Source organism: Mya arenaria, chromosome 2, assembly GCF_026914265.1.
Source record: "Mya arenaria isolate MELC-2E11 chromosome 2, ASM2691426v1".
In the NCBI taxonomy this organism is placed as follows: Eukaryota; Metazoa; Mollusca; class Bivalvia; order Myida; family Myidae; genus Mya; species Mya arenaria.
The window spans coordinates 49,457,941-49,472,172 of NC_069123.1; the positions used below are offsets into that span (position 1 = coordinate 49,457,941).

A 14,232-nucleotide genomic window follows, 5' to 3' on the forward strand; every position below is an offset into this window, starting at 1 on the left:
TCATCATTCAAACACATTTTCATCCTCATCATATTAAATACAAATCAAACAATATTTTCAACATTTAATCATATCTTCTTCAATAATACTCCAATTGTGTGACATGTTTAATAATAGGGCATTGTATATTCTATTATTTAGGTAACTCAATGTGTTTATTGTTTGGGTATTTCCTTTGAAGCATTTGTCGATAATGCACCAGTCAATTATAACTACGCCCCTCCCCCAGGTCCGGGGAATAGCGGGGACTTTGACTTTCGTTCCTGCCAAGCCCGGGTAAAATCCCCGTCTTGCGGGGACGAATTGCTGGTAAGGTCCCCGTTTAATGCCCTCGCACCCCAGGGACCCTAGGTAAGGCCAATTCCTCGCTATATTTGGCGCGAAGACAAAACCACCACACTCACACGGCACTGCAGGGCCACCTGGAAGGTAAAAACACGGCCAATTTCCCCGCCTTTCCCCGGTATACCCCCGTACCTGATGGCCGTGGTTACAATTGACTGGTGCATATATGATATCATAGTTTTGTAGATAGCATTATAATGATGTGAAATTTATGTAATAGATCATAAGAATTAAAAAAAGTCAACGTGTTATTGATACATTTCTATAATACAGAATATAAAAAAACAGCTGAGCTAGAATGCCATTGTGAATAAAGAAATAAGTTAAATATTCCATATCAATTAATAATCTCTTAGCGAAGTAACTAGGAAACTAGTTGATTTATTGAGGGATTCTTTTAAAAAAATGTCCATCAAGTTGAACCGACAATTGCACGTGTTGATTACGGACTGTTGTGTTATAATTAAACAAGAGCACCGCGAAACGGAGCATTATACGCCCGAAGAAGATTCGGCTTGAGGTCCTTTTAATGTAGTGATGATTTGTAGTTATTTGAAAATCGCTTTATTAGTTACCAAGTTATGGCCCGGACACGGAATTGCTAACGGACGAGTAACAAAGATGTGGCCCGGACACAGAATTGCTAACGCCCCCCATGGTGATTCTAGTCTTTGAGTTATGGCCTGGACATGGAATTGCTAACGTCCCCCCATGGTGATTCTAGACTTTGAGGTATGGACCTGGAAATCGCATGTGGCACATCCTTTTAATGTAGTGATGATTTGTATAAAGTTATTTGAAAATCACTTTATTAGTAACAAAGATGTGGCCCGGACACAGAATTGCTAACGCCCCCCATGGTGATTCTAGTGTTTGAGGTATGGACCTGGAAATTGCGCGCGACACATCCTTTTAATGTAATGATGCTTTGTATAAAGTTATTTGAAAATGACTTTATTAGTGACCAAGTTGTGGCCCGGACACGGATTTGCTAACGCACCCCCATGGTGATTCTAGTCTTTGAGGTATGGACCTGGAAATTGCGCGCGACCCATCCTTTTAATGTAGTAATGATTTGTATAAAGTTATTTGAAAATCACTTTATTAGTAACAAAGATGTGGCCCGGACACAGAATTGCTAACGCCCCCCCCCCCATGGTGATTCTAGTGTTTGAGGTATAGACCTGGAAATTGCGCGCGACACATCCTTTTAATGTAATGATGCTTTGTATAAAGTTATTTGAAAATGACTTTATTAGAGACCAAGTTGTGGCCCGGACACACGCACCCCCATGGTGATTCTAGTCTTTGAGGTATGGACCTGGAAATTGCGCGCGACACATCCTTTTAATGTAGAGATGATTTGTATAAAGTTATTTGAAAATCACTTTATTAGTAACAAAGATGTGGCCCGGACACAGAATTGCTAACCCCCCCCCCCATGGTGATTCTAGTGTTTGAGGTATGGACCTGGAAATTGCGCGCGACACATCCTTTTAATGTAATGATGCTTTGTATAAAGTTATTTGAAAATGACTTTATTAGTGACCAAGTTGTGGCCCGGACACGGATTTGCTAACGCACCCCCATGGTGATTCTAGTCTTTGAGGTATGGACCTGGAAATTGCGCGCGACACATCCTTTTAATGTAGTGATGATTTGTATAAAGTTATTTGAAAATGACTTTATTAGTGACCAAGTTATGGCCCGGACACGGAATTGCTAACGGAGGGACAGACAGACAGACGGACGGACAGACGATGGAGGCCATAACATAATACGACCCTTCGGGCGTATAAAAAGAAAGTTTTCATCCAAGTTCGATATATTTAATAACACCAGCCCCAACGACATTGCTGTGTACAGTTAAATCTATTTTTGGATGCATGCAAATACACAACATAAATCAAATTAACTGAATACACATAGAAAGTGGTTGATAATAATTAGTTCCTGGAAAAAGTGACATACATATCTATAAATAGAATGACACTTCCCCATTGATTGTTTCACTGTTTTTCATCAAATATGAATTCCCATAATCGATGCTAACATTTAACTTATTGTTCACATTTTGGTGAATTTGAAAAGAAGCTCTTCACGCATATCAAAAACCCCTACACTCGTAATGTCAAACTCGAGAACCTTGAATGACGGCGAACTGTTCATATGTTCTCGGATGTCTTTCATCTCACTGGCAGGTTCCACCGTGCAACCCAACATGCCGCATGTAATGGTGTGTGGTATGTTCTTCATCGTCTCTATCAGACTCCGCACACTGGCAGGTTCCACCGTGCAGGCCCGCATGTAGCATGTAATGGTGTGTGGTATGCTCTTCATCGCCCATATCAGACTCCGCATCGCCCCCGCTGTCATTGTCACACGCAGAAGTGTAATATCGGTGATGGAGGCTGGAGGGAGGAGGAGGTGGAGCTCACCTAGATCTGTATACTCTATCTCAAGGCTTTGTAACTGAGGGAGACTTGGTAGTGTACCACCAAGTAACTGGACATTCTTAACGTTCCATAACTTAACACGTTGTAGTTTACTCCGCCTTTGATTGTGTTTAAATAATCTAAATATGAACATTTCAACATTCGATGATGCATCATATAAGTCACATGTTGTAATATTTGTTGGATCAACCTGCACACCTGTTGTTTTGTATCCCGCTATATGCAGATATTCCAGCCTGTGACACTGGGACAGGTCATACTGCCCATAACGGCCACACAGTCCCACTGCTTTGAGGGAGTCGGAGGAGGATGTGATCACCTCCTGCAGCTCTTCCCCATTAATTTGATCATTGTATTCATCGATGTATAGTGACTGAATACGTTCCTTGTTTATCATCATCAGCTTTTTTAACACTACGACATCCTCGTCACTATCAATCCTGAAGTGTGCGAGATAGAGCGGTATGTCACCATAGTTGTTCGCCCTGGCTTCACGGTGCCCGGAGAGAATCAGGTCCTGAAGTAGTTCAACCTCTCTACTGTCGATTGGTAGTTGGTATGGTGGTATAGAACTATTGATCCATGAAGACATTTGTACACCGAGCTCGGGCTTCATTCCACATATGAAAATAAATGTCTGAGAAACATCTCCCAAGATATTTTCCTTATTATCTTGTTCGTACTTGCTTGATAGCTGACTGTAGTCGTTTTCATTTAAACATAAATGAAGAGCCGCTAAAAACTCTTGAAGTGTTTTATGAAAGAATGAAAAGTGAGATGATCTCTTGATCAATGAGTTGGATTTCTTCTCCGTGAGTAAGCCTGACTTCAATGCAAATTCAACCTGCTCCCTGCTTAACAAAGCGTTGACTGTTTTGTTGCTGAATACAACAGACGAATCTCTGCACTCCGAATACAAAGTTGTGTATGCCAACTCTGCCAGCGCAAGATAAACCATGGGATTTCGCATGAAGCATTCATGTTCCTTTAATACAGACGGCAGTTCAATTTCCGGAATGTTATGCCCGCTTTGCATATAACTAAGTCTACATGATAGCATGTTTATCATGCCAGCATAAATGTCACATTTTGAATCGGTTAACGATTTGCCCTCGAACCACAGGCACACGAGCTGGGTGATACTGATAGGTGCTGACAATAATCCTTCAAGATCCTTCTCTGACGCCATTTTCATGAAAGCTTCTGGTGTCCGTTCATCCTCAGAATCCTCATTAAGAATGTTGATGATATTTTCCACGAGTTGCCTCGTGTCTGCTGCTCCTTCTATTTCAAGATATTTGTCGATCTTTGAATCCTGCACTCTAAACTGTGACATTCGCCAGGGACGCGTTGTCGTGAGGAGTGTGGCCTTGTTGGCCGAATTTCGGAAAGGAATGACTTTTTCCTCAGTGTTGCAGGTACAGTTTACGTTTTCCGGATGGGTCCATTCGTCGAGGCCGTCAGCTATGATTAAACATGTTTCACTTTCCAGCACCGTCTGTAATAGCCGGTAACCATCATCGGCATCCTTCTCGTGGTAGATTTTACGTATAAGTTGATCCTTGATCATTTCTGCTAGATCACACGTTTTACCTGAATCTCGTAGGGTGACATGAAACAAAAATGCAAACTCTTTGAAGAATTCTGGGTCGGCAAAGCTTGTTTTAATACCGACGTTTTCCTCCGCTGGTAAATATTGGTGAGTCCAATCCAGGGCACACATTACGGAGAATGTGGATTTGCCATTGCCCGGTTCTCCAACAAGGAAAACATTTCTGAGCAACTGAATTTCTTTTTTGAAAACATCTGAAAATTTTGCAATTTTTTGACCGCTTTCTTTGTCGTCAATTTTGCCGATTTTTCGATGATCTTTCTCCACAATTTTCGGTGCCACGTAAAATTTCCCGAGTTTGGCGTTCTTTTCTCCGAGAATGGGAGATATCGGCATGTCGGCCAACGTGGTTCGGTAATGGTTTGCCAAACGTAGTCGTAATCCTGAAGTAAATGTAAAGATATATCATTAAAAACATAAAAATAAGAACATATACGTTTGCATTATCACAAAACACTTGGTGAGAAAACAGGAATCAGTTTTGTGACAAGACGCTCGGTACAAAAGATAAAAAATAAGCAATATCACAAGACCCTTGATGCAGACGATTAGTAATATCAACAGACGCTTGTAAAGAAGATTAGAAGCAGAATTATCAAAAGTCGTCTGTTGCAAAAAATAAGTAGCAGCCTTTAACAAGAGGCCCGGGACCAAAGATAAGAAGCAGCATTATCACAAGATGCTTGTTACAGAAGATAAGTAGCAGCCTTTACCAAGACATTTGGTCCAGAAGATAAGTAACAGCATTATTACAAGAAGCTTGGTACATAAAGATCAGAGGCAGAATTATTACAAGACGCTTGTTACAGAAGATAAGAAGCAGCATTATCACAAGACGCTTGGTACAGACAATAAAAAGCAGCATTGTCACAAGACGCTCAGTTCAGCAGATAAGAAGTAGCATTATCACAAGGCGCTTAGTACAGAAGATAAGTAGCAGCAATATCACAAGACGCTTGTTGCAGAATATACGTAGCAGCATTATCATAAGACGATTAGAAGCAACATTATAAGTATATATCACAAGTTTCCGGTACGGATAGAAAAGTCCGACCCGGGGGCAAGCGCGTAAACTGGTAACGAGGCTTGCCGAGTCACCGGCCACGCAACGTGCCCGAGGGTCGGATTTTCCTATTCGGACCGGAAAAACATGATTGATATATTTTCTTGCACATCTAAAATTATCAAATTGTGGTAAAGTTGATATAAAAAACGCACTTATGTACATTTTACGAACCAGCGCGTGCGACATCGTTTACTGACGTCATAAACCGCAATTATTTTAGTTTAGTTTTAACATATTTAGTTTACAACGATTGTGAAACAAGTTATTACAACATTATATTAATCACTCTCGTTGGCACGATATTACGCGAGAGTGTGGTCTTGTGTTTTGGGGGAAACCGAAGAACCCAGAGGAAACCCACTTGTCCGGCTTGGTGACCACAAACCAAACTCACATGCGCCCAAGCCGGGAATCGAACCCGGGTCGCTTAGGTGAGAAGCGAGTGCGCTAACCGGACAACCAATTATTTTAAATAAATATTGATGTCAAATAGTTACTCTGAAAAACGCGTTTTTTTATGATTATTTATTTCCAATTTTAATCAAAAGTCTTGCATACTTATATATTTGATTGCGCTTTACTGAAATGGTTAAATATACTTTTCATAAACAAATCAATAAAAGAAATAAAAAATGACACGTGGATGCGCGTGACTCATCTAACATAGGGGGTGTAAGACGGGGTTTTCCAGCACTGGTGACATAACCGGAAACACACGTCCGGTATGCAAAAATATCATAAGACGCTTGGTACAGGTGATAAGAAGCAGAAATATCACAAGACGCTTGGTAAGAAGAAAGGCAGCAATAGTGTAATGATTGTATAAGTTAAAAGTTGTATGAGTTCTTACAAGTATCTATCATGTGTTTCGGTACGGATAGAAAAATCCGACCCGAGGGCACGCGCGTAAGCCGGTAACGAGGCTTTCCGAGTTACCGGTCACGCAGCGTGCACGAGGGTCGGATTTTTCGATTCGTACCGGAAAAACATGATTGATGTTATTTCTTGCATACTTGAATTAGTGGAAAAATTGACGTAGAAAACATACTTTAGTACATTTCAGCAAAAAGCGCGTGCGACGTTGTGTACTGACTTCATAAAGCGCAGTCATTTTAAATCACTATCGACGTCAAATAGTTCCTTAAAAATCGCGCTTTTACGATTATTTCTTTTCAATTTTAATTAAAAGTATTGTATACTTATATTTATGATTCCGCTTTATTGAAATTGCATACTATACTTTTCATAAACCATACAATAAAAGAAATAAAAACACACGTCCGGATAGAGAAACCCCCCGACTCGATGGCGCCTGCGTTGCCAGGTAACGAGGCTTGCCGAATTACCGGCTGCGCAGCGTGCCCGAGAGTCGGATTTTTCGATCTGGAACCAAGGAACCGACACATATGATAGACATTTTTCTAGCATACCTTGAATTACAATATTTTGTGAAAATATACACGGAAAAGCGCATGTTTGTACATTTTACCAAAAAGGGCGTGCCATGATGTTTACTCACGGCATGACGCGCAGTAAGTTTTATTCACGGCATACGTCAAGAAGTTTCTGAGTATCACGTCTTTTAAGGGTTACTTTTTGTTTTGAAGGTATATTAAAGTTAATATTTATCGCACTCATCTATTGAAATCTCATAATTATAGTTACATAAAGTGTATAATAAAAGAAATAGAAAGTATTACGTCACAGCGCGTGACTCGTCTGGCATGGCAGGGGAGCCAGATGGAATTTACTTGCATACCAGACGTGTGTTTCCGGTCATGTGACCAGTGGTGGAAAAAACCTGTCTTACACACCCCATGTAAGAGGAGTCACGCGCAACATCGCGCCACTTCTTATTTCTTTTCTTGTATGGAATATGAAAAGTAAATTATGCCATTTCAATAAAGCGCAATTAAATATACAAGTATTCAAGCGCTTTGGTGAAATGCACAAAAGTGCGTTTTCTACGTCAATTTTTCCACAAATTGATAATTTAAGATATGCAAAAAAAATATTAATCATGTGTTTCCGGTCCGGATCGAAAATTCCGACCCTCGGGCACGCTGCGTGTCCGATAACTCGGAAAGCCTCGTTACCGGCTTACGCGCGTGCCCTCGGGTCGGATTTTTCTATCCGTACCGGAAACACATGATACTTAAATTCCAGCACGGCTGACGTCACCGGAAATGCCTATCCGGTGTGCTAGAAATGCAGAGTTTCAACACTATCTTATCTTTCTTAACGAAAGTTAGTGGGCGGAAACCATTTTTCTTTCTTAGAAACAGTGACCTACACCCTACTTCTCATAAGCAACCCCAAGCTAGCTCTTTACATAAACCACCCTACACACAGTTCCATATCCATATACGTCAATTTGATCAAAAGCATCGCTTACCTTCCTTCAATATCTCCCCTTCGTTCTCAGCACTGATCTTGAAATCGTCTGTTTGCAGCTGTCAACAAAACAGATCAAGACATCCAATAATTCAAAGGTTATTTTACAAAATAATATATTAATAATAATATAATATAAACTATAAACTTATATTATAAAGACAAAATGTTAACGGAAAACAGTTTTACTACATCAGAAAGTGTATGTACGTTGTCATAAAGGTGACATGTGTAAATAAAACTATTTTTTATCTCGTGATCACGACTTGTGTCATGGGTCTGTCGGGGGTCGTGACCCATCGGTACGCAACCTTGGTTTGGCCTCGCTTCTAATAAGGTCAAATAGGGACTCCCACCTACACTTAAGTCTGTTGGTCTGATTAGATGCAAGGTCAAATAGGGTCCCCGACCATCACTTAATTCCGGTGATCTCCTAGTAATTAGGTACATGGTCAATTAGGGATTCCCACCTATACTAAAGTCATGTGATCTAATTAGATACATGGTCAAATAGGGACCCCACCTAAACTTAAGTCCAGTGATCTAATTACCATTTACGTGCAAGGTCAAATACGGACCCCACCTACATTAAAGTCTGGTGATCTAATCAGGTGCAAGGTCAAATACGGACCCCCGTCTACACTAAAGTCCGGTGATCTAATCAGGTGCAAAGTCAATTACGGATCCCCACCTACACTAAAGTCCGGTGATCTAATCAGGTGCAAAGTCAATTACGGACCCCCACCTACACTAAAGTCCCGTGATCTAATCAGGTGCAAAGTCAATTACGGACCCCCACCTACACTAAAGTCCCGTGATCTAATTAGGTGCAAGGTCAAATACGGACCCGCACCTACACTAAAGTCAGTTAATCTAATTAGGTGCACAGTCAAATAGGGACCCCCATCTTCACTGAAGTCAAGTCCGGTGATCTAATTAGGTGCAAGGTCAAGTAGGGGCCCTCACGTACACGAAAGTCCGGTGATCTAATAAGTTGCAAGGCCATATAGGGACGCCCACTTACACTAAAGTCCGGTGATCTAATTAAGTGCAAGGTAAAATAAGGACCCGCACCTACACTAAAGTCCGGTGATCTAATTAGGTGCAATGTCAAATAGGTACGCCCACTTACACTAAAGTCCGTTGATCTAATTAAGTGCAAGGTAAAATAGGGACCCGCACCTACTTTCAGTGTTTACCTGTCGCAATGTCCTGTGAAGGAAAAAATGTTTTCACTTTGTCTGTAGGTGGATCAAATAGGGCCCTGACCTACACTAAAAGTTGTTGATCTAATTAAGTGGAAGGTCAAATAGGGACCCGCACCTTCACTAAAGTCCGGTGATATCTAATTAGGTGGATCAAATAGGGCTCCGACCTAAACTAAAGTCTGTTGATCTAATTAAGTGGAAGGTCAAATAGGGACCCCACCTTCACTAAAGTCCAGTGATCTAATTAAGTGGAAGGTCAAATAGGGACCCCCCCCCCGCCTACAGAAAAGTCCGTTGATACAATTAAGTGCAAGGTCTAATAGAGGCCCCCACCTACACTAAAGTCCGTTGATCTGATAAGGTGCAAGGTCAAGTAGGGTCTAAAGTCCGGTGACGAGGTCAAACCATACTATTCTAAATTGTTTTCAATAAACGCATACCTGATCCGCACAAAAGGTAGTCCACTCGATATAATTCCCAATCGCTCCTCTTACACAAGAGTACAGAAATATCTTTGCACGAGTTTATCGAATCTGATATAAAACAAGAGCTGTCACAGAGACAGCGCGCTCGACTATTCCGCCGCTTTTCAGTGTAAGGATTGAAAAGTTTTGGCGAAACATGCATGGATCACTGTTAGATTAGATTTCAATGCAATACATGATGTGCGGAGATATTAACATAAATGTGGTTACATGCAAAATTTTAACCAGAATTTTAAGCGTAATAATAAAGGGCCATTATTTGCAAAACACAAGTATCTAACTTGTTTATTCAATTAGGTTAGGTGGTTGTCTACCATTGTATAAAGTCTCAATGCAATACATTAAGTAGTTGCTGAGATATTATCCTATGTGTGCTAACAAGACTTTAACCAGAATTTCTAAGAAGCATAATAAAGGGGCAAAAATTATATAATATGAAAGATAGAGTTATCTTACTTGATTAAATAAGAAGGTTAAATGGTTGGGAGCCTGTGTGTAATGTTTCAATGCAATTCTGAATTCATGATGTATTTGCTGCAGCATTGACTTAAAAGTGGTTACATGCAAAACCTTTACCAGAATTTCTATGTTGAATAAAAAAGGGGCCATTAATTGAATTTAATGCAAACTAAAGTTATCTTACTTGGTTACTAGTATTTAAGTAGATTGGATGGTTGAGTACCATTTTATAAAGTCTCAATGCAATTCATCCAGTAGTTGCTGAGATATTAACCTGGTTAATGTGTGCTTACATGCAAAACCTTAACCAGTATTTCTGAGTATAATAATTAAGGGCAATTATTTGCATTAAATTCAAACTAGAGTTATCTAACTTTGTAAATTAAGTAGGTTGGATGGTTGATTACCATTGTATCAAGTCTCAATGCAATACCTCGAGCAGTTGCTGAGATATTAACCGTCTCAATGCAATACCTCAAGTAGTTGCTGAGATATTAACCTATGTGAGCTTGCACGCAAAACCTTAACCAGAATTTCTAAGTCAAATAATAAAGGCCTATTATTGGCATTAAATGCAAAGTAGAGTTATCAAACTAGGTTGATTAAGTAGGTTGGATGGTTGAGTACCATTGTATAAAGTCTCAATGCAATACCTGAAGTAGTTGCTGAGATATTAACCTATGTGTGCTTGCACGCAAAACCTTAACCAAGGGGTGACGCCGACGCTTGGGTGAGTAGTATAGCTCTCCTTATTCTTCGAATAGTGGAGCTAAAAAGGACACTTGCAATCATACCTTTTTTCAGCTGTTTCACGGCCTCGCACCTTCGAGTCGGTATGATAGTTTCGTTATGTCCTCTAGGATATAAGTTCATACCTGGTGAAGCACTTCTACGGTTTTTTGAGCTTAGGGTATGCTAGTTTAATTGTGTCCCATAACATAATAAGTCAATTCCGGGTGCACACATGCGCAGAAGTTGGCAGTCAAGTCGTCTGCGAAGTTTCACCATGCATAATAAAATTATTTTTAATACTCATACCTGAACTACACAAAAAATAGTACACACGTTATAATTTAAAAGTACTCTTCCAGCAAATTACTATGTATTTCTACACGTGTCGACGAATTTAATACAAACTAGAACTGTAAGCCATAGGCTAACGAATACCCCCCACCCCTCCATGTCTAGGTTGTTTGCCCTGGAGTTAGGCCGGACAAAGCTAATTTTGCCTACATGGGGAGATAACTCCAGTCAGGGTCATGTGACCTGTACCAAATTCACAGAGGCGAAAGTTTACAACATGGCCATTAATTTCTGAAAGTTTGATAAAGATTTGTTGAATAATAACAAAGATGAATCCCGGACAGGGCTTATTTTGCCTACTTTAACACATCAAGGGGAGATAACTCCAGTCAGGGTCATGTGACCTGTACCAAATTCACAGAGGCGAAAGTTTACAACATGGCCATTAATTTCTGAAAGTTTGATACAGATTTGTTGAATAATAACAAAGATGAATCCCGGACAGGGCTTATTTTGCCTACTTTAACACATCAAGGGGAGATAACTCCAGTCAGGGTCATGTGACCTGTACCAATTTCACAGAGGCGCAAGTTTACATCATGGCCATTAATTTCTGAAAGTTTGAAAAAGATTTGTTGAATAATAACAAAGATGAATCCCGGACAGGGCTTATTTTGCCTACTTTAACACATCAAGGGGAGATAACTCTGGTCAGGGTCATGTGACCCGTACCAATTTCACAGAGGCGCAAGTTTACATCATGGCCATTAATATCTGAAAGTTTGAAAAAGATTTGTTCAATAACGACAAAGATGAATCCCGGACAAAAAAAAAAACGGACGGACAGACGGACAGACAGACAGACAGACGGACAGACGGACAACCCGATTCCAGTATACCCCCCCCAAACTTTGTTTTGGGGGGTATAAAAAGTAAACGTTATCTTATACCCTTTCTCATACCTGTTCTGTGGCGTGTTGTGCCTTACATCGGTATGCTGGTTCAGCTGTGTCATCTATCGCATACAGTCAAACCTGTTTAATCTGTTCCACGGCATGTCGTATGGGCCGGTATGCTAGTTCAGTTTTGTCATCTATCTTGTAAAGTCATACCTGTTTAAACTATTCCACGGAGTGTGGTGCTATGGGCCGGTATGCTAGTTCAGTTGTGGTTTTTATCATGTAAAAGCATACCTATTTAATCTGTTTCATGGGATATTGTGCCTTGAGTCGGAATACTAGTTCAGTTGTGTCATCTATCATGGAAAACCATACCTTTTTATTCTGTTCCACGGCATGTCGTACCTAGGGCCGGTATGCTAGTTCAGTTGTGTCATCTATCATGGAAAGCCATACCTTTTTATTCTGTTCCACGGCATGTCGTACCTAGGGCCGGTATGCTAGTTCAGTTGTGTCATCTATCATGGAAAGCCATACCTTTTTATTTTGTTTCATGGCATGTCGTACCTAGGGCCGGTATGCTAGTTCAGTTGTGTCATCTATCATGGAAAGCCATACCTTTTTATTCTGTTCCACCGCGTGTCGTACCTAGGACCGGTATGCTAGTTCAGTTGTGTCATCTATCATGGAAAGCCATACCTTTTTATTCTGTTCCACGGCGTGTCGTACCTAGGGCCAGTATGCTAGTTCAGTTGTGTCATCTATCTTGTAAAGTCATACCTGTTTAATCTGTTTCGCGGCTTGTTGTGCCTGGGGTCGGTATGCTAGTTCAATTTTGCCATCTCTCTTGTAAAGTCATACCTGTATAATCTGTTTAGTCCGCTATCATGTAAATTTGTACCTTCTTAAGCTGTTCCACAGCGTGTTGTGCCTCCGGTCTGTTTGCAAGTTCAGTCTTATCCTCCAGCAGGGTGCGTAGCTTGAAAACAAAGTCCACTAGTTCTGTGTTCTTGACCCTCTGGTCATGGGAATGGCGTACGCGTCGACCAATGTCCCGAACCTTAAATGTAATGTTTGAAATAAGTTTTGACTAACATAGCTTGTAGTTGTGGTGAAGATGGCACAATTGAAATGCATACTATCATGCAATATGTAGTAACTATATATTCACTTTAAGACTTCTTGGTTGTTTGGATTAGAGTAACGAATGTACAAAATAATCAGAGCAACTTCAAGTGAATACTGAAACATTCTACACTTATTATGAACATTCTTAAAAGCTGAACTCTCACAGATTGACTATTTGGGCCACGGTTTTGTCTGGGAAATAGCCAATGTTTGCGTTATTTTCTGGAAACCAGTGATATAAGACAGGGCTCATCCTACCAGGCGACTTAGGCGATTAAGTCGCCCTGCCCACGGCGACTTCGCTATTTTCTAAGATCAAAGCGAAGTCAACTTCGCCAACTTTTTCAAAGCTCAAAAAGTCGATATCGCTAAGAACTAACGCTTGTCAAATCAGAGCGACTCCGCCTCCCGCCTGTCAGCTCGATTGACAAACAGCCAATCGTGTTAAACCTAGTAAAATAAAATAAATATGTTCCATTGACTTCGGCCAATGAGAACGCTTGTTTTATTCAATCGAGGCACACGTTTGCACTATTGACTTTGTGTACATGCGCTTACGTCATCGATGTAATAAAATTGTAAGGGATTAATATTTACACTTGCCGATGTTTGTAAAAGTGTCAATTAGGATTTATACTTTATAACAAAAGCGGTTTAAATGATGTGCACTGATGACAAATGAACTTAATTGGGTGTGATTACCGCGAAGTTAGCGAGAAGGGCAAGTGCGAATCACAGTTCCAGGTTTGTTTTTTATTTCAGAAATGCTTCCATTATTAGTTTTTCTTCGAACGGTTCACATCAATATTCTGTATATATGAGATATTTTGCATTCCGTTTAATAGTAATCATGCTTTCTACGTGGCTTCTGCGGGATTCCCCAGGCCTGAAACGTAAAGCTGACGATGTTGATAGTGATGGCATGATCGACAGTTCAAATAAGAAATCATTCAAAAAGTCAAATTATCAAAATAATTTCAGTTGGTACAAACAAGATGCAGATAAAATATGGCACTGCGAAGTTTGTATGGGTGCTAAGTTGGACAACGCCTACGCCCGTGGACATGACCAACCAGCAAAAACAACCAATCATCAGAGACATGGCTTGTGTAAGTATTTATTAAAACAACAGATGCATTGCTTAGTCCGCAGATAAA

The 14,232-nt window shown here is 40.4% G+C and overlaps 1 protein-coding gene across 1 annotated transcript in view; it reads right to left on the bottom strand.

Annotated features, from left to right (window-relative positions):
* Window positions 1-2,412: 2,412 nt before the first annotated feature.
* The window catches only part of LOC128215464 (uncharacterized), a 49,752-nt gene continuing 37,932 nt past the window's right edge, over window positions 2,413-14,232 (bottom strand). The window contains exons 5-7 of the mRNA XM_052922151.1: window positions 12,849-13,007; window positions 7,875-7,932; window positions 2,413-4,796 (exon numbers count right to left, since the gene is read on the bottom strand). Of these exons, the coding sequence (XP_052778111.1) occupies window positions 2,413-4,796; window positions 7,875-7,932; window positions 12,849-13,007 (2,601 nt within the window). The remainder of the gene's footprint in view (window positions 4,797-7,874; window positions 7,933-12,848; window positions 13,008-14,232) is intronic.